Source organism: Erithacus rubecula, assembly GCF_903797595.1.
Source record: "Erithacus rubecula genome assembly, chromosome: 27".
NCBI lineage: Eukaryota > Metazoa > Chordata > Aves > Passeriformes > Muscicapidae > Erithacus > Erithacus rubecula.
Genome location: NC_136679.1, coordinates 3,723,496 through 3,744,024, shown reverse-complemented (window position 1 = coordinate 3,744,024; position 20,529 = coordinate 3,723,496). Strand labels below are relative to the sequence as shown.

At 48.3% G+C, this 20,529-nt stretch overlaps 1 protein-coding gene across 2 annotated transcripts; it reads right to left on the bottom strand.

The window, feature by feature from the left end:
* Nucleotides 1-1,135: 1,135 nt before the first annotated feature.
* Nucleotides 1,136-18,953, bottom strand: MEIOC (meiosis specific with coiled-coil domain). 2 transcript variants are annotated; one of them, XM_079327865.1, is made up of 8 exons: nucleotides 18,874-18,953; nucleotides 16,637-16,762; nucleotides 12,082-12,239; nucleotides 11,846-11,950; nucleotides 9,310-11,146; nucleotides 7,240-7,374; nucleotides 4,466-4,646; nucleotides 1,136-2,698 (listed from the first exon to the last, which is right to left on the bottom strand). In XM_079327865.1, the coding sequence occupies exons 1-8, from the start codon at nucleotides 18,877-18,879 to the stop codon at nucleotides 2,406-2,408; spliced, it is 2,841 nt and encodes a 946-aa protein (XP_079183991.1). In that variant the 5' UTR covers nucleotides 18,880-18,953; the 3' UTR covers nucleotides 1,136-2,405. The 2 variants fall into 2 exon arrangements, with proteins under 2 accessions (XP_079183991.1, XP_079183992.1); XM_079327866.1 differs by lacking the exons at nucleotides 1,136-2,698; nucleotides 4,466-4,646 and adding an exon at nucleotides 7,550-7,668 and having other exon boundaries at nucleotides 18,874-18,914.
* Between the last annotated feature and the right edge of the window lie 1,576 nt (nucleotides 18,954-20,529).

Genomic DNA, 20,529 nt, shown 5'->3' with positions numbered 1-20,529 from the left:
GAGCTCTCACCTTCCACTGGCAGCAGCTGCTGCCCATCCTTGTCAGCCAAAGTGGCTTCTCCCAAAGCTCTGTCACCTGCCCAGCCCTTGGCTTCCAAGGAAAACATGAGCTGAGGGCTGGAGCTGCCCACCTGAGCCTGTCACAGCCTCCTGAGACCTTTGGTTGTGAGGGGCCAGGGAAGAGCAGGGTTCACCTCGGGAGAGGAGGCCCTGAGCCCTCTCTGCCCATAGCTGTGCTCCAGAGCTGGGCCAGGAACAACACACAGGAACAACACTCCGTGTGTGCACAGCCAGGAGTCTGCAGGGATGGATGCAAGCAGGGCACAGTCACACACACACACAGTGGGAACTGGCCCCCAGAGCCCTGCAGATCCCTCTGCAGGTCCCACTGCCCCCTGCACTCCCAGCCAGGCACAGGGCTGGCCTTGTGCCTGTCTGGCCAAACCTCGCTCTGCTGGTGGGAAAGGCCCAGGCAGGGACAGGGATCAGGAGCAAGGGCAAGTCCAGCCCTTGGCATCCATCAGCTGTCCTGGGGCAGAGTGCAACCGTGGCCAGGAGCAGCACCCATAGCAGCAGCCAGCGATGCTGGAAACCCCTAGAGGTGTTGAAGACTCAAAGTGAGCTGATGCTTCCCAGCCCATGAGGCTGCAGGGCTGCCCCCAGCCCATGGTACTGCCCCTGCCCCAGGACTGTGGGCCCACCCCTTCCCATGCCAGCAGTTTGTGCCCTGGATCAGGTGCCCAGGCAGGCAGTGACTCGGCTGCTGGAGCTCCACCACTGATGCTCCATTGAGGACAGTCAGCAGTACACAGCTGGCACCGACAGCAGGAGTTATTTATAGAGCAGGAATACTCTGGACTCACCCCTAAGATTCCCAGTGCAGATGACAGAATTGCTGCATCAGCCTTCCCTGGCAATGCAGAGCTTGGAGCTGAGACATTTGCAGGGAAGAAACATTCCCTATTCTGGCTCCCTTGGCATGTCTGATGTAACAGATATGGCTCTCTCCAGAAAGGGATTTCACATCCCCTGTGCTTTATCCTGAACACAATTCCATAACAGCCTGAATGCTTGCCCCTGGTGCTGGCTCTGGCTTGAGGAGCCCGGTCTGGAAACACACTTGCAGAACAAAAGCTTTTCAACAAAAATGAATTTATTTCTTATAGACAACTCCAGTCAGCACAGTCAGTTTTGCTTTACCATCAACACAGCCTGGGTCAAACTGAACCACCCCCAGTGCAGTGACTGTTAGGAAGCTGTGCATGTTCTGCCCCACTCACCCAGCAGCACTTCTGTCGTTGCCGTGATCACACCTCACCTTCTGCTGAGCCTTTCTCAGTCCTTTCTGCACATCATCTAATGGCAATCTATCTGATATCATCACCCCTTCTGCACATCAGCATTCCCAGCAGCAGGAAGAACAGAGCCATGTCAGTAGCATGGTTTGCAGGCATGGTCAGCTCAGTAACTTGAACCCACTGCTCGTGGGTTTCCCAGGGCTGCTCTGTCCTGAGCACCAGTGTTGGGTGCTGGTGAATCCACCTCTCCTGCTCCTAAAGACTGACAGCTGAAAGCAAGCACCAGTGCTGGGAGCTGCCCAAATGCAGAAGGGAACTAAGAAGTCTAGAAGTTGACAATCAAATTTCAAACCAAACTAGTAACTTTAAGAAAATCCAAATTTCAGAACTTGCCACCACCTTTTCTGAAGTTAAATTAAAAACAACGCTCATTATTGAAGCTCCTTCACAGCTCTGCAGGACAATCCTGTCTGCCTGTCGTAGTTTGATTATGCTTAAATACTTTACAACAGTAGTTCATTTGTTCCCAAGAGCATTCCAAATACCTGAACACATTCACTAAATTCATGGTTTCACACAGCAATTCTGCTCTACTGGTAATTTAGTGGAATCTGGTGCATATTGCCTTTCCCAAACATAGACTTTAAAATCTCAAATCTATAAATATTTGTATTTTAAATATCTACTTTTACTTGAATATTGGGTATTCCTGGACTTTTTTCTTTCTGTTTTCAGGTTTTAGCTCATAAGGAAACCATTTTACATCACAATCTGATCTGACACCAGCTTCACACTCTGTCACACCACAGTCTTTAAGAATCATTATTTAAAAACCTATTTCCTAGAGCAAAACTAAAAGGAGTTATGGGGAGAGTTGGACACCAGGCTTCACCCGCAGGAGTTAAATAATATCTTGGCTGTCAACGAATTAGTCTGATTATTTAAGTTAACATTCACCAGTTTGGCTTTACAACATTCTGACCCTGCCCATCATGTTAACAGCTTAACCTGAGAGCCCTTAAGGCAAATCCCACTCCTCATCAAGATACAGCTTTAAATATGAACTTTAGCAGTTGAAACTTTGAAGTAACTAAAAAGAACCAAAAATTACAAGGAATTCACGTCTCCTCTCTCAAACACAGTGTGGAGCAGGTCCGTGCACGGCCCCGGGGCTCCCTCTGCCCCCCCTTCCCTGGGCCCTCGCGGGGCCGCAGCCGCAGCCGGGGGAGTCTCGGCTCGTTTCTCTTCGGGCGCCGCCCCCTCCTGGGGAAGCCTCTCCCGAGCCCGTTTGCCAGCGCAGGGTTTGGGCAGCGTCATCTGGAAGGCGCACCAGAGCTCGGTGCGCACCTTGCGCGTGGCCAGGCACAGCTCCCGGAGCGCCGCGGCCAGGGCGAGCACCACTGCGGAGGAGGAGCGAACGGCGCTTTAGTCTGCAGCGCTGCCACACCCTTCGCTCCCTTTCTGTCCGACCCTTTACAGCTTTATAAAAGCTACATCTGAATTTATCTGCCCTCACTCAGCCAGGCAGGTGTGTGGCTTTTAGGTTGAATTTGTTACAGCATCTTCCTGCTGCAGCCGCAGCCCGGGCTGGGCTGCTCCACACACACACTGATGGCAGCTGGTTCCCCTTCTGGGCTTCCCTCACCTGTCCTGCCAAGAAATCCTTACCAGGGCTGAAGGAACAGCTCCTCTGGGGCATTGGGTTGAAGCACACAAGTTATGCTCTGTGATGGGTGTTGAATCACAGAGCTGTAAAGGGTCACCTGAGCTGTGTTCCCATTATTCTGGCACAGATTTTCCAGGGAAGCTGTGGCTGCCCCTGGATCCCTGGCAGTGTCCAAGGCCAGAATGGACAAGCCTTGGAGAACCCTGGGATAGTGGAAGGTGTCCCTGCCCACAGCAAAGGTGGAACTAGATGGGCTTTAAGGACCTTTCCCACCCAAACCATCCTGTGATTCTGTAATAGATGCTAAATATCATATCAGATGGAATAGAAAGGTGCTGTGGAAACAGGGCTGGACAAGACCTGCTCCTGAACAAACCAGAAGAGCTTCAGGCCTTTCCCTCAAGGTTTTGCCTGACAGAGCAAATACAGTTACTGCATCCAACAATTTACTGTTCAAAAAAAATCCTCCACAACTGCTGCTCCAGGCTCAACAGCCCAAGACAGCAATGGGAGGCAGAGGACCAAGCACCACCCCTCCAGGTAAATAATCACATCCCCTTCTCTCCTAGCAGCTGCACCTCCAGGTCTGACAACTCCTTCCCAGAATACTCTGTTCCAAAGAGCTCACAGATCTGGTAGTACTAGGTAAAGCAAATTATTTTCATAGGCTTCAACACCCAAAAAAACCCCTTTACCATAAAAAGTCCCATCATCTTCAGTCAAGGTAAAAAGAAACAGGAATGATGGGGAACAGGTGAAAAGAAAGAATGCTGCAGTGTATGTTCTGAGTAATCTTGAGAGTTTCAGAACTACATCCCAAAGAAGTAAAAGAACCCCTGAAATTCAGATGTAGAAAGAACAGCAGAAGAGAGCAGAAGATTCAGAAATGTCAGAGCTTCTGACACAAGGTAGGAGGTCAGAGTGCTGCAGGGAGCAGGAATTTACCCTGACTCCCATCTCAGAGACAAGGGAACCTGCCACTCTGCCTGTGCACTGGTCAAAGATGAAGCTGAATATTTGGCTTATATGGGATACCAATAAGAATGAAAACGTTCTGCTTATTGTATTTTTGTGCATCCATCCAAAATATTATTTGTAATTATGCCAGTCTATGACAGAAGATGCTTGAAAAGAAACCCATTTGTAACCCAAGGCCATTTCAGTCACTTTGGGCACATTCAACATGGAGATACTAAGAAAGTTCTAGACAAAGACAGAGCTGGAAGGTTCATAGGAACAGGAATATGAGGGACAGAGAGAAGCAAGAGGCAATAGCTTAACAACATCTCCAATCCCTGAATGTGTTATCAAAAAACCCACTAATTTTTATTCCTTGCTAGTTTATTAACTAAATAATCGCCTCCAAACTGATTTAACCCATTTATCTCTAAAATGCATTTTTACTGTCTCCTCAAACCCTCATCCAAAGCCACCCAGTCTGCATTTGACCAAGCTCTAATACTGAAAGGAGGTTCAGAGCTGAATGGCAGCCCCTGCGTACCTCTCTCGTCCTGGCAGCGGGGCGCGCCGTGCCGCGGGCGGTTGGCCGTGCTGACAATCTCGTCCTTCCTGCGGGCCTGCAGCGCCTGGATGGACTCCAGCTGCTTGTCCAGGGCAGTGGAGATGTTGGCGTGCAGCAGGGAGCTGCGCAGGCGCTCCATCTTCCCCAGCAGGGTCACCACCTGCAGCCCAGGAGAAACAAACTCTGCATATTCTGCAGCATTTGGATTGCTTTAGTTTATACGGACAGAGCAAGCAGTGCTGGGATTCATGGGCTAACTGCCCACTCCATGCTCCACCAAACTTTGGTTTGGTTTGCTTGCAGTCATCAATAATTGTTATTTTTCTGTTGCCATAATTCTGCCAGGTAAGCAGTGGTGGTCTGGGGGATTGTTGGAGTCTCTAGACAATGTGTCAGTTCCACAGATAACCATCTGCTCTAGTAGATAAGGAATGGCAGAAGTCAGGAAGTCTGGTCTTGGGGATAGGCTGCAATTGGTTACACAAAGAGAAATCTGATTTTGTAGAATCTGTTGGGCTGTGTGAAAGCCTTGTTTTTCAAACTGTCAGTAGATACAACTTATTTAGAAAACATAATATTCATAACAGGGGGATTTAAAACAGAATGATTTAATCTTATATTTTCCTTTCTTTAGTGTCATGCTTCATTTCAGACCCAAGTACTTTGGTTTATACAAACCCCAATACTTTTATGATTAACATGAACCTTTTATCAATTATCACACACCTAATGAACAATCACATCTAACAGGGGCTCACACTGTACTCATCCACACTTACAGGGAAATGAACTAACTAGGGAGAGCAGATTAATGGCAATCATTATTTTCTCTTGAGAACAGTTCATGAAGTTACAGCTGAAGCAGTTTTAAGTTCTTACCTGGGATTTGTTGATCTCCAAACCCAAAGCTGTGGTACAGCTGGGTGTGCAAAGCACAACAGCAAAGCTACAATTCCCCAGTAAGGACCCCCAGCTTACTGGTTAATACAGATCTGTACAGCTTTGAGACATCCATGAACAAAAGGTGGCTTCAGGACAATGTGCATTTCCCTGAATTCAGAGCACTGGGGTGCTCCCTTCTCACAGCACTGCTGCAGTTTCTGAGTGAAAACCCAGACAGGCCCTTGTCCTGTGCAGGGCAGCCTGGCCAGCAGCAGTCACAGCTGCACTGGGAAAGGGAAGGCTGCTGTGGAACCACGTGTGGGCTGACTTTGGGATCAACACTCAACACTAAGGGAGCTGAGAACAAACATTCAGAGATAATTCAGGTTTAGTCCCCTAAAAATGTGCATATTGTTGTCTTGTCTTATAGCAGTCACATCACCTGTGGGTTTGCCCATGGTCAGTGACTCCTCAGCCACAGTCACATAATGCTGAGAACTTGGTTACTGGTCTGCAGAAAAAGAGAACCTAAAAATCCCCAAATTGGAATGTTCCATGGGCCATGGCTACACTTAATGTCCTCAGGGAATGCATGTCAAGAGGATTTAACTGGATGCTCCAACAATAAAAAGTTAATCCCAGATTCAGCCAACCCAGCTTCCACTCAAACCTTTTTACCAGGGCTCCACTCTGGCCATCACCAAGCTCTCTGATGTTAGAATCCAGTTTAACAGCCCCACTCTGCTGTTGAGCATCCTTAAAACTACCTAACAAGGGTTTGAGGTGCTGAAGTTTGGTTCCTCAAATGGCTAGAGAGGCTTAAGCCCTGTTTTGGAGGCAGTTTTAAGGGCAGTACAAGGCCAGGCAAGCTTTCTAAACATGAAAACTAAGGCTGTTCTTTTGGGATTCATAGAGCAGGAGTTAAAAGAGTACACTAAGGCCATCCATGCCTTTCAGTCCATCCCTCAGCTGGATGAGCAGCAGCAGGCAGTGAGCAGGCACAGCTCCTCCTGTGTGAGGCAGGCAGGACAGGCTGCTGCTCCCCCCTGCTGCCCAGTGGCTGGCCCAGCACTGCTGCTGCCTCCAAACCCAACATTTCCCAGAACCCTTCCACCCCACAGCCCCTGACAGGGGGGACAGGCTGGTTTCTGCTTCTCCTTGCCTGCAGCACCAGCACCATGGCTCTGGTGTCTGGGGCTCAGAGGGCCACAGCAGCCCCTCACCACTCTGATGGCAGTCTGTGCTCCCTCCTCCCCCAGCTGTCACCTCCCCATGGACCCTGGGGCTGTCACCAGCACTGTGGTTTGCCCACAGAGCTCAGCAGGCACCAGTCCCCCTTGCCCTACTGGTTATGGCTCTCTGGGTTAAACAGCAAACTAGTAACAGAAACTCAGGCTGAAGGTGCATCAAATAATCATTCTGCATTAAAACATAACACACTCTTAAGCATATGTCAACATCTTCCAAACATTAACTAAACCTGGTTTTCCCCACAAACACCTCCTCCATCCCAGTGTCTCCAAACCCACAGTGGATATTTCCCTGCTGAGCTGCTCTGAATGCAGCACCCCTGAGAGCTGTGCACAGGCTCCAGCACTGGATGCAGCACCACATGCACGTTCCTGCACCAGAACCACATCTCCTGGCACATGGGGATGTAACTGTGAGCCTCATCCCCTCTGGGCTTCCCTAGAAACAGCACCCTGGAGCTGCAGGAGCTCTAACAGGGACTGCTGAAATGTTATTCCCTGCACAGCACTGAAGAACAAAGCTATTTTGGGAAAAGCTGCTCTCATCATCTTACCTATCTCACACTGTACTCTAAGTTCTGTGGGATAAGTTCAATAGATTTTTTTAGTCCTACAACTCACTCTGGCTTGTTCCCGTAGCTGATCCACAATTAAACGATCAACCCTTGATGGATTTGATGTCAGCCTTGGAATTGGAATGTTGTTAGTACTGGAAACCTTCTTCCCTTGGAAATTCTTAGCAAGAGCTGATTCAGTCTGCAGGAAAACAAAAGAAAACTCCCTCAGAATATACATGCAGTGTGTGCTTCATTACAGAAACAAGAAAAAAAAAAATCAGATTTAATTTCTTTCCATCAGGGTTTTGGAGTTTTTTAAAGGAGACAATGAGGATTCAGGCATTTGGGATTTAACTCTCTGGTGAGACAATCACCTGCTTTAAGTGAACAACTGCTTTACTCAAAGCAGTTCAACTAAAGCAGTCGTGCCAACACACCGTGTTCCAGCAGTGCTATGTCTGCTCACTCTGACTACAGCCTGTACTGGTTTTGCCTGGAAATAAAATGGAGGCAAGTCAGAATTACAGGGAAAAAAAAAAAAGACCAAACAGATGTGGATCTCACACATAAAACTAAAATAAAACTGTTTCCGTCAGCAATTCACCTAATTTTTGTACAGATGAAACTATAGAAAGATTGTTTTCCTAAGCATCCTGATCTAGTGGAAGATGCTCCTGCCCATGGCAGGTGGGTGGGGCTGGATGGTCTTTAAGGTCCCTTCCAAACCAAATCATTCCAGGATTCTATATTTAATCTAGTCATCAGAAAAGTATTTTAAAAACTGTTTGCAAGATTCCAAGATTCCATCTCTCTAATCCCCTTGTTATGTCACTCTGAAACACCCATAACAACATAGAATTGGGTGAATCTGATTTCAAATTGCAATTATTGGATGGTTTTATAGTGGTGCACTATTAACAAGAGAATAGTGTGCCAAGACAAGGGGGAATGTCTTCACACAGAGAGAGCAGCTTCAGACTAGATATTAGAAATAAATAGTTCCCTGGGAGGATGGGGAGGCCCTGGCACAGGCTGGCCAGAGCAGCTGTGGCTGCCCCATCCCTGGGAGGGTCCCAGGCCAGGCTGGATGGGTTTGCAGCAGCCTGGGGTAGTGGAAGGTGTCCCTGCCCACTGCAGGGGTGGGACTGAAGGAGCTTTAAGGTTCTTAATCCAAACGAAGCCATTCTGGGATTTTGTGATAAAGCTGAATCCCCTCACTATTACCCCCTAGCCATGCACATATCAGCTTTTTCTCTCCTGTACTTTCCAGTACCCCAGACACCACCTCCCCCCCTTAAGCTGGGCTCACTTTTCCTCAGCCCCTCTATTCAAAGCAAGCAGTGGCTTTCATCAGGAAACACCATCCAAAAAATCCACATGTTCCATCTTCTTGGAATTGGTTTCTTTGTGGAGGCTGGCAGAGGAGAACTCCCAAAGGTCCCACTATTGCCAGGTGAAATTTGGCCCAGCATCCCCCACAGACAATCCCAGGTATTGAAATTCAAACCCCATTCAGCTGGTGAAATGAAGATAGGTTTTCCTACAGACCAAAAAAAGCAACTGTTTTTAGTAAGGCTTCACACAGCACTGCCTGAGTCTTTTACTGCAAAGGTTTGAATTAAATGACCCTCCCTCAGCTTCTGTTTCTGGGGGGAAAAAAAAAAGAACTCCTTCAAATACACCTTATGTTTAAACCTTCAGGGAAACAGGAGGTAGGAATTCAGTGTAGCTCCTAAAAAAATTGAGTTGAAAGAATTAAAGTTTAGTTTCAATTCAAAACATATTTACTGTATTTTCCAAGTTCCAGAGGCACTCTGTTGTATTAATAAAAAATGTATAGCACATCTTAGTTCCTCATGAACACACCTTCCCCAGCCCTGGAACTGGGAAAGCTCCTAAATTCCTGCTTTTAATGCAACATTCCATTCAATATTAACTATGCTTCCAGTCAGGCTACAACTCTCCACACCTTTCACTTTCTGTCCCAAAACACACAGAGAAACAAACTTGTAACTTTAAAGTCCCATCAAGCATTTCAACTCCTAACAGCAGAACTACCCACGATCTGTGACTGCACTGAGCAGGATGAGATCTACATCAAATCTGTGATATTATTCTAGTTTGGTTTTCTTACCTTCTTTCTTTCCTTCTCCAAAGCTCTCCACTGCTCATAACACTCCTCCAGTCTCACGTGCAGCTCACTGGCAGGCCCATTGCGACTCTTCACTTGCTTTTGAAATCCAAATGCTGACACAAACCCAGAGAGGGCACTGTCACTGTACATCTTGTCTGTAAAGCAGGGGTAGAGGCGCTTGAGATCATCCTGGGAGAACAAGGTGTGAGGCTCCACCAGAGGCACCACGGAGCGGCCCAAGGGGTGAGCAGACCTCATGGGGAAGGTGCCGGGGCCCAGCTGCCGGTTCCGCCTGAAGTCACCCACCATGCAGTTGGGAATGCCTGGAGCCTGCAGGCAGCTCCCAGCACCGATGGCACCGGTGTCCCCATTCCCTGCCCCAAGATGCAGCTGCCCCTGAGACTCCAGCAGCTCCTGGTACATGTCCTGAAACACCCCATCCGCCTGGTTCTGCCCTTCCAGATCACAGTGCTCGCTCTGCGGCTTCAGCTGGAAACGCTGCTTGTTCAGATTGTCAATGATCCCCAACTGCTGAGCCAAGTAACTGTCACAGAAGCCATTTGGTTGCTTCAGCTTCTTCTCACTGAGGTACTCGATGAGGTTCTCTTCCCCACCCCTAACCAGGGCTTCCATGCACGCAGCCGCCCGAGCTCGCTCTGCGGTGCCGTAGCCAAAGTCAGGGCTGGACAGGAATTGGTTGTCTTGACAGTACTTGTGAAGTAAATTACTATTTAAAGGCAAATTTGAAGATGGCAACTGAAAAACATCATTAGAATGACGAGAGCTTTTTGGAAATGCAGGTGACTGATTATTCTGTTTCAACAAAGGACTTGGATTCTGGAAGGGGCTGGAAGCCGTGGCTTTGGTTTGGATGTTCATCCACCCTGGCCTGGCACTAGAGCCTTCTGAGGGGACTGCTGCACTGGGCAACAGTGGGAGTGATTTATAGAATTCAGGGTTCTGAAGATCGGCCTTGGAAAACTGCTGCTTTTCCACACCATTATTCCCAGGACAAGCTGCAAAAGGTTTTAGTCCATATTCAAATTTTTGCCCAAAATCAGTGCCGAAGGAAGATTCACTTGCAAATTGTTTTTCTGATACAAGTCCTACAGACTTGGGAAATGTAAAGTCGTGCTGATCTGAAATTGTATCTTCAAATTTTTTCTGATTTCCTGATTTAACTTGAAATAATTTAGCATAGGGCTCTGCATCCAGAGGTGGAGCCTCAGGGGTTCCATTTACCAGCTTTCTGTTTTCTTGGAGGTTACAACTGGTGCCCTTGCTGGGCTTTGCTTTACCAGCATGAGAATATTCAGCATATCTGGTATAATCTGTGCTCTCATTGTATCTGTGACACTGTGGAAGGAATGTTTCTGCCTGCTTTGGGTGCACCTGTGCATCTGCTCCTTTGGGACACACCTTCTCCCTTCCATAAGGGAATGCATCAGCTGCCAGGTCTTTGATTGCTTCTGAGTACCCAGCCTGGGCTGCAAAGGTGTTTTTCAGGTAGGGGTAGTTCTGATACACAGATGTTGTTTTCATACCCTCACTAGCCTGCAAGTTGCAGCCATTGGCACGATCACTCCTGGAGTACAAGCTCTGCTCCTCCAGGTCCACACCGGCAAAGCCACGGTAACAATCATCTGCCTTCTGCTGTGGCACCAGAGTGGGACTCTGCAGGAACTGCCTGTCAGCAGCAGGGATGGACTCACTGCCATAGAAACCCTGCTGGGGCACTGTTCCAACAACTGCCCTCCTGGCCTCTGGCAACAGGTCATGGTGCTCCATTCTGGGCGTGTTCACTGGCCACACTGACTTCAGGGTGGGAGGGCAACTCCTTGGAAAACAAGAAACACATGGTTAGACACTGATCTGTGCTGCTGCTCCTCATTCCCAAACACAAAACAAGGTTTAAGAAACTAATTATTTCAGAATAATTTATCTCAAATGATTCTAAGATGTCTGACTTGAACTTCAAAGATGTCTCTGTCATCTTCAGTTTCCCTTATCTAGCTGAGAAAATTCATTCTGCCTTGTCCAAACACACCACCACAGCTCAAGGAGCTATGGACAGGCCTTCAAGATGCAAAGGATGTGTACACATCAAATCCTGGTCTGTCAGTCCTGTCCATCATCACCAAAAAACTCCTGGTTCAGCACCAAGTTCAGGCACCCAGTCTGCCTTCAATCTTCCAAAGCCATGACCCAGCACTCCAGAGAAAATGCTTCTGTCTCTCCTCACTCATGCCTTACACAGACCAAAGCATGCAGGGGATTTATCTGAACACAGCATGTCCACAACACTTGTTATGATCTTATTTAAAAAATACCAATTAACAAGCTCTGTAAATACCAGCCAGCCAGAAGCTGCCATGCAATCTAAGTGCCTTGAGAAAAGCTTCCAAGTATCCCAAGCAAAATGTTGGAAGATGAGGGGAAGGAGAGAAAGCTCAGAGAGCATGGCCAGCTGCAGATGGAGCTGACTCAGGAGCACAGGCAGACCAGAGGGGGGAGATGTCACCTGCACTTCACTCACCCCTCAGCAAAGCATGGCTGTGGTTTGTCTTGTTCTTCCAAGATGTTTGACACGAGTCCATATAAATCAGTTTCACTGCCATAATCATTCCTTTCAGGCTGAATCCTGAAAACCAATTGTGTATTAATAAAAACAATTCCTTCATTCAAAGTACTTTCTACATTAAATTAAACAGCAAAAAACCAAAAAAATCCATCTACTCCAAGACACACAGAGTCCCTGTCAAGGATGAGTACCTGGACTTCAGGTTAATCTGAGGAGCAGCAGGCTGCTTGGTGTCATCTGTACAGGTAGACCAAGGGGAGTACAAAAGGGAAGGGTCCATGGGTGCAGAGTACTCTGATGTTGGAAGGGAAGAACTGTAGGCCTGAGGTAACTCCACATTTTCTTCATTCTGCATTTAATGTACAATAAAAGCATTTATTTAATATGAAACACATAAAACTTGCCATTTTGACATTGTACATGGTTGTAACTGAATCCACTCTTGGAAGAACCAGGACATGAGAGGTAAGTGAGGCACACACTTGGAATACAATTTCAGGCCATGTTAATGTCTTCAAGCAGAATTCTCTGTCCCTTCCCTTGCTCTCTGTTGCAGATGGAAGCTGATGGCATCATTCTCACCTTTCACCCCTCTTTTGAGCACAGATGCTCTCAGGTGTGCTAAACAAGTGTTGCTTAAGGCTTATGGAAAGCTTTTGGATTTTACAACCTGTCTGGCAATTGTTTAAGAAGAAGGTGCTGAGCTGCAGAACACAACTTCTTTGTCACTCAGCCTTCTGTGTGATGACCTTCACTGGAAAATGAGTAGGGGGCACCTCCCCAACCACCAGGGACCTCCCCAAAAAGGTCTAGGCAGGCACAGTAATAAGTATTGATACTGGACTTGTAAGATGCTTTCTTCTGTGTCCCACGGACACCAAAGTCAGAAGCTATTTGCATTTGAATGGGAGAATCCACAAATGGGGCAAAAGACTCAATTATGCTGGACTCAAATCTGTCTGCTGGTTTTACCACACAGATTTAAGAACAGCTCAACAGTTTTTGGAAAACAATATAAAACTGTGTACCCTTGGGACTGAAATGGGAGGCATCACAAAAAGTAGTGAAGAAATGTGAACCACAGTGTGCATCCACAGATCCAGCCTCAGCCTCCCCCAGGACAAGCCAACAAAGGAACACACCAGGAAATCACTGGCAAATTGATTTCTCTCCCTTCCACGGCAGAATGGGTATCAATACTTCTGGTAATAGCTGATAATTTTCTTGGGGCCTGAATCTTTTCCCTGCCCAACCAACCAGGGTGAGGAGGTAGGTGAGCTATTACTGAAGGAGATCATTCCTAGGCACAGGATACCTATAGGTGTGTCAGCAAACTGTCCTGGTTCTGGCCAGGACAGGGTTAATTTTTTGCAGTAGCTGGGAAGGGGCATGGCCAGGACCCAGAAGTTGTTCTGTACCTGGGGCAAAGGGGCTCTTTTCCAGGGAGAGGGGGATCCTTCCAGTTGAGAAAATGTACTGGAGGGAGCCAGTCAGTATTACTGGGAATTTTTTCCATGTGAATCCTTTCTTGTACCCTCTATCATCAGTGCTGTTGCTGCTCCCAGTAAATGGCTCTTACCTCAACCTGTGATCTTTCCTTTTGTGCCTCCAATTCTCCTCCCCACTCTGCCACAGCAGGGAGGGGAAGGGGAGAGCAGGGTAGTGACAGATCAGTGTGTGGTTTGGAGAGTCTCAGTGGGAGGACTCAGCTGGGAAGTGCCATTCCTTAACTGGACCAAATAAACGTGGGGCACAAAGGGTTAACACCAGGTCTGCCCAGAGCAGGCTGGAACAAATCTGCTCCAAGCATTTGTTGTACTGGGGATAGAGCACCAGGCTCTGGGGAGGTTGAACAGTGCAGTGGACTGTTGAAAACCACACTGAAAGCAGATTCAAATATTGGAACCTACATTTAGTGAAGGCCACCTGGACAGAGAACACCTGAGACTACATCAGCCAAGCTGGCCCTGCCCAATCAAAACCTCCAAGTATCACAGAAGGAAGAAAGGACAAAACAAAGGCCTGAGATGTTGCCACCAGCACTATTTATCCAGAGATAAACTCAGTTCTTTTGAAATCTATATAGGACACCTTATCAGGTAGTCTCTTACAAACCACGTTCTGTGAATATCTGGGCCAAGAACACTTGTGTAATTATATTATCTCTAAAGGGAGAGTTTTGTCCTCTATCAACAAGTACTTTCACTGCAGAATTCTGATTGATCTGGACCTTCCTGTTCATGACATCCAGAGGGGAGATTGGGTCCAAGACCATGGAGCAATGAGCCAGTGAAGGAACACTGGAAAGGGTGATAGCAGCTCATTTCAACAGACACAGCTGTGCAACTTCAAGGACTAGAGCTGTGGAGACACCATTCAGGACTAAAGAAAACTACAGAACCAGGTAAGTGAGAAACCACCTCCTCTGGATCTTTGGGACTAAAAATGTTTAAAAGTAACTTCATAAACTGTGCCTGGGAAGAAGGTCTGTCTTGCACAGAACTTGAATGCCCTCAAGGGGTAGTAGCAATTCCAACTGCAGTAATTGTTTTAGACAAATAGAATTGCACAGACCAGGATTGCCAAGACAGTGGCAGATGTCAAACTTCCTATAATGTTGGTATGATTTTACATTGGTTAAGATTGTTACTGTGACACAATTCCCTGTATTGCCTTAACCCTTCTGAATATGAAACTTTTGTAGGCAAGCCTTTTGTTCTTTCTTGTCCAAAGACTCTAACAAGAACCCAACTGTACAATGGTTTAAGGAGAATAAAAGATTTAAAATAATTAATGTTACAACTAGATGGGAATCTGACAACATGCACTCTTTAAGTCTTCCTTTGATGCATAAGGAGGATGAAAGTAAATATCATTGCTGAGCTGTAGGAGATAAAGTAGTAGCAGAAGGCCATTGGATACAAGTAAAGGTAAAAGGAAAGCCCTGACCTTTAACACCTCCCAAAGCACTTCAAATCTGGGAAATCAGCTTGTATGTAATTAAGCAGGTAGGGAAACAACAAATACTATTCAAACTTGACTATACCTAAAACTATAGTATATGATATTCATGCTATTATTGCTCCAGACCTGATCAATAATGGAACCACAACATATAAAATAGGACACAGAGCCAATTAGGAAAGAAACAGATGACAAACTACAGGTGTCACCACCTGTACAGAACATGAACAACAGCTGAAGGAAATACAATTGAAATTCAAGATTTCTGCCTAGATATGAAACAGAACATCTATAATTTTGAAATTCCACCAGAGATTAATATAAAAAGGATACTCAGATACATGGGTAAAAGATGAGTATGCTTTAGTACTCCTTGTGAAGATATAGAAATAAATAATCAATTAAATCACATTCTAATTTTGTGTTTGTAAATTTACCCAGCTCAGAGGCTGTGATTTTAACTATTCAACCCCCAGTAGCTTCCTTTCAACTAATAAATAACCCCTATATCTAATTTCAACTATCCAACCTAGCCGTATGGGTATGAGCCTTATGCTAGTACAGAAATTGCTACAATGTAAAAATTTGCAAAGGCTGTTATAAGAAGCTAAAAAGAGTATCAGAAATGCTTTCTTACTATCCATCCAACATTACATAAATCCACCAGGTAATGGAATGAGCAAAGAAAGATGGAGATCACAAGTGGGATATTTTATTTAAGGCTGCACAAGCCCAGTGACTGCATTGGTTACACAGGCACCTTTATGCAAACTTCAGTGTCTAAATTCTCTCTTTTCATTCTTTGGTGTGCCTGGTTTGTGGGAAACTTCCCCCAGCACCATGCACAGAATAAACAACATCTCCTTCCTCAACCTGACACTTCCTCTAGGCTTAGAGAGTTCTTAAGACCAGCAACAATGCTAACCTAAAACATCTGCTCCAGTTTCTGCTGGTTGATCTCTGCCAGCAGTTAGGATTAGATGCCATTTCTCCCTTCAGTACAGGTTATTAGGTTACTGAAGAAAATTTACAGCCAATTCTTTTATTGATGAAAGGCATCATATTCTGATTAAGTGAAAAGGAACATCTTTACCTTTATTGTATGTGTTTGATTTAGACACAGTAGGCCTTCTTAGCTCTCAAGAAGTGAAACAATAAACAGTGTTTTTGCAGGGTTAAATGTTAAAGACTCATGACACACGCCTTTGTGGAGCAGAGTAGTCTGACAAAATAACAAGTCCTGGATGGAAGAAATAGCAAGCCTGGTCTTAAAGGTACTGGGAATGAATTTTCATTTGAGTCTACCTCAGGGAAAGTTTATAGCTATGAAAGGCAAAAATTCCAAGAGAAAGCAGACATATCTAACTGTCCTGGCACTTTCTGCTGATCAGACTAAGAACTGGCCCCTATGAATGCTTGGATTACAGAAATATCTGAGGCAATAGCTAAGGTTCTCCTTCTTACCCACTTTCCAGTTTTCCTAAAAGAGTCATTTGCTCCTCACTCTGCATACAATTGTTTATGCCAACAGGAGAACAATTACTATGAACATTTCACCAGAACAATGGTGAAAAACCATTTTAACAATCATCCCGTACAGCTTCATCAGTGACTGCATTAGAAAAACCATTGATGAAAGTCACAGCGATGAAGATTTACTCCAGTTAAACCAAAACACTGTGATTTATGTTCACCATTGTAAGCATCCACTTAAGAGCCATGTTGTTCACAAGCAACCCAAACTCCTACAGAGCTATAAAAATAATCAATAACCAACCGAACCTGTGATTTGTAGCAGCCATAGAGCGAGGCAGAGCCCGGCAGGGCGGGGCTGAACACGTCCGTGGGCCTCCCGCCCGCTTCCGCACTGCCCCAGCTGCGGCCGCCGCCTCGGAACGCCACGTTGTGCTGCGGGGACACGGAAAGGACAGGGACATCAGAGCACACAGAACGGCGTGAGGGGCTGAAGGGACAGGGAAAGGACAGGGACATCAGAACACACAGAACGGCGTGAGGGGCTGAAGGGACAGGGACATGGTTACACAGAGAAGGGTGTGAGGGGCTGCGGGGACAGGGAAAGGACAGGGACATCAGAGCACACAGAACGGCGTGAGGGGCTGAAGGGACAGGGAAAGGACAGGGACATCAGAGCACACAGAACGGCGTGAGGGGCTGAAGGGACAGGGAAAGGACAGGGACATCAGAACACACAGAACGGCGTGAGGGGCTGAGGGGACAGGGAAAGGACAGGGACATCAGAGCACACAGAACGGCGTGAGGGGCTGAAGGGACAGGGAAAGGACAGGGACATCAGAGCACACAGAACGGTGTGAGGGGCTGAAGGGACAGGGAAAGGACAGGGACATCAGAACACACAGAACGGCGTGAGGGGCTGAAGGGACAGGGACATGGTTACACAGAGAAGGGTGTGAGGGGCTGCGGGGACAGGGACATGGTTACACAGAGAAGGGTGTGAGGGGCTGCGGGGACAGGGACATGGTTACACAGAGAAGGGTGTGAGGGGCTGCGGGGACAGGGACAGGGTTATACACAGAACGGTGTGAGGGGCTGAAGGGACAGGGAAGGGACAGGGACATCAGAACACACAGAACGGCATGAAAGGCTAAAGGGACAGGGACATGGTTACACAGAGAAGGGTGTGAGGGGCTGGATTCTGTTCCATCCAAGTTTACAAGGATGTGATTCTACACATGGATGTAAAACACAAGGAATAGCTGAACCTACCAAAGTACAGGAAATTCCAAAGGTGTTCAGAGACAGGGAAGGTGCAGATCAAAGGAAATCTGCACTCTCCCTGTTTCCACCAGCTGAGCTTCCCAACATCAGAACAACCACAGAGGAACATCAAACACATCAGAAATCATGGCATGGCTTGAAAGAGACCTTAAAGTTCCAAAGTTACTTAAAGTTAAGGTTCCAGTTCCAACCCCTGCCATGGGTAGGAAACCCTTCCTCCAACAGCAGCAAAGTTATTCAGCCCCCCTGGACACCTCCTTGTCCTTCCATCACTGCTCCCACACAGTGTTTAAGTTATGTGATGGCATGGATGTGCATTTCCAGATATCAAGAACTGGAAATTTCCTACCATACACACCCAGAGAGCTGTGGTGGAAATCTGCACCATTCTGTAACTATGGGAGAAACAACTCCAACTGGAGGGACACCCCTCCAAGTGCCAGAAATCACAGGCCAGCAGGAGCAAAGAACTAGAACAAACAAAAACTGAGGGCTCTTCTCTTCTCCCAAGGGTGAGATACACAAGGAAAAGCTAAACTGACTAGCTAAAACCCCCTTTAGCCAACAAATAGAAAAGTGAAGTTATTGGCATGTTACCACAGCAGTTCATCTGGAATGAGGAATAAATTCAGATAACTCAGTTTCCCAGGATCAGGGCTCTGAATAAGCTCTGCTCTCTGGAAACACATCCTTCTGCAGCTCCCTGAGGATGCACCTAAGGATCTTCATTATAGCTCACACCACTGTTACACCCAGCTATTTCTCTCTGGTTTTTTGGCATATTTTCCAAATAAGTGAACACACTCAGTAATTGTAGAGCTCCCCTCTATATCCTCTATATCCTGAGCTTACTGTGCCATGTTTTTCCCTCAGAGATCACCGTTCTCAGGGACAGCTGATGCTGACATAGTCCACAATCCCACAGAACACGAGCAAGCTTGTAGACACCCCCAAACCCACACTTTTCCCCTTTTTTCCCAAACAGGTGTTTTTCAGGATGCTGATGGGTATTTTCCCCACAGGCCTGAGCTCCGTGTCTCACATCTGCCCCCACACGGGAGGGCGCTGGGGCCCGGAGGCGGTAGCGGGGCTCGAACACCTGCCGAGGGCAGGCGCAAAGCTGGTCGGGCCTCGCCAGCGCCGACGGGGCCCAGCCCAAGAGAGCCGCGGCGGCCCGCCAGGCGTGTGAAGGGCGGAGGAGCACAGCCAACCCCTGTCCCCATGTCGGTGCCCGCCTCGCCCCGTCCCGTCCCGTCCCTCACCTCCATAGCTCCGGGCCGGTCTCGGCGCGGGCCCGCGCGGACCAGCCTGAGGCGAGTTCCGGCCGTTGTCCTCACGCCGGCCCAACGGCCGCCCCACCCCGCGCGCCCCCGCCCATTGGCCAGAGCCCGAGGCTCCCGACCAATCAGCGCCCGCGCGGCCGCCTCGCGCCTCCCCGCGCAACGTGAGAGGCTCCGTTGGCCATGCGGTGACAGCCGCCCGGCGAGCAAGGCGCTGCGCCGCGATTGGCCCCGCCCGCCGGCGCGCAGCCAATGGGAAAACAGCTCGCTCGTGCCTCCCGCCAATGAGCGGCCGCGAAGGCGCCGCTCGCCCGGAGACAGCGCCGGGAGCGGCTGCCTCAGACCCTGTGACCCCCGGGCCCTGTCACCTCCCCCGGGCTGTGTCACCTCCCCCGGGCCCCGTCACCCCCCTGTCCCTGTCACGCCTCCACACTTTGTCACCCCCGCACGCCCCATCACTGCCTCGGGCCCAGTCACCTCTCCAGGCCCTGTCACCCCCCCACCCTGTCACCCCCCGGCCCTGTTACCCCCGGCCCGGTGCCAAGGCTGCCCTGAGCCGCTGCCCCTGCCAGCCCTGATCACGAATCCATTCGGTGCCAGCCCGGGGCTGTGGGATGAGCTCTGGCGGGGCCTGAGGCCTCTCCCAGCCTTTGCCCAACAAAGGCCCCGCTGTGGCCCGGCTGGGGGATGGACACTCGGGACACAGCAGGAGCTGGTGACCCCGACTCTGCACACACACACTGTAAGGGTCTACAAGCCAAAGATTTCCTTTGCTTGGGGTCCCTCCTCAAAGGCACCGGTTTGAGCTGTCATTTTGCTCTTTAATGATTGCACCAAGATTAAATGATCTCGGTTGAGGTGGCTGAGGCTCTGCTGTGGGCAGCCTGGTCTGACTGTGTGAGTGTGGGGCTGTGGCTGCACAGGGGCTTCGCTGCCAGCTCGGGTGACAGTGACAGCCAGAGGGGCTCCTGCATGGTCGGGTGCTACCAACTGTAACTTCTTCCTATGTATCCATAAGAAGGAGCTAGGCTTAGCATAGAGACAAGCACAGGTTCAAAAGAGGCTCCTTGCCTTTCTTTGTTTCATGGTGGTGGCAGGGCAAAAGAAGGGGAACATCACAGGTCTTGGCTTTTTCTAGGAAAGGGTCAGGGAGGGGATTTTTGGCTGTCTGCCAATAGGATGGGGACAGGAGGGAACAGGTAAGACCTTCCTTATACCTCTGGCATCGGATTACAACAGTCGGGCAGCCCTGAGCAGGTCCCAGCTCTCTCCTTAGTCCTGCTCATCTCTCACAGGAGCAAGAGGAGCCTTCTGTCACCCATCAGCGGTGACAGAGCTGTCCCCAAGTGCCTGTAGCAGGGTCTGTGCCCTGCTGGGGAGTCCCAGACCCTCAGGGCTGCTTGGCTGGAAGAGAATCCACAGGGGAGCTGGTGGCAGGGGGAGGTGGGACAAGCAGGGGGTCACAGCCTGAGTTTGTTTATACTTTTCATTGTTGCTGCTGGTTTAGATACTCTGCCAGTGCATGAATATCACTATTATCACTGTAAATGGCTAAAGAAAAACCCACATGTTCTGAAGCCACGCCTGACTTGTTTTCATTTCTAAGGATACTTTGTTTTGCACTCCTTATGATATTTT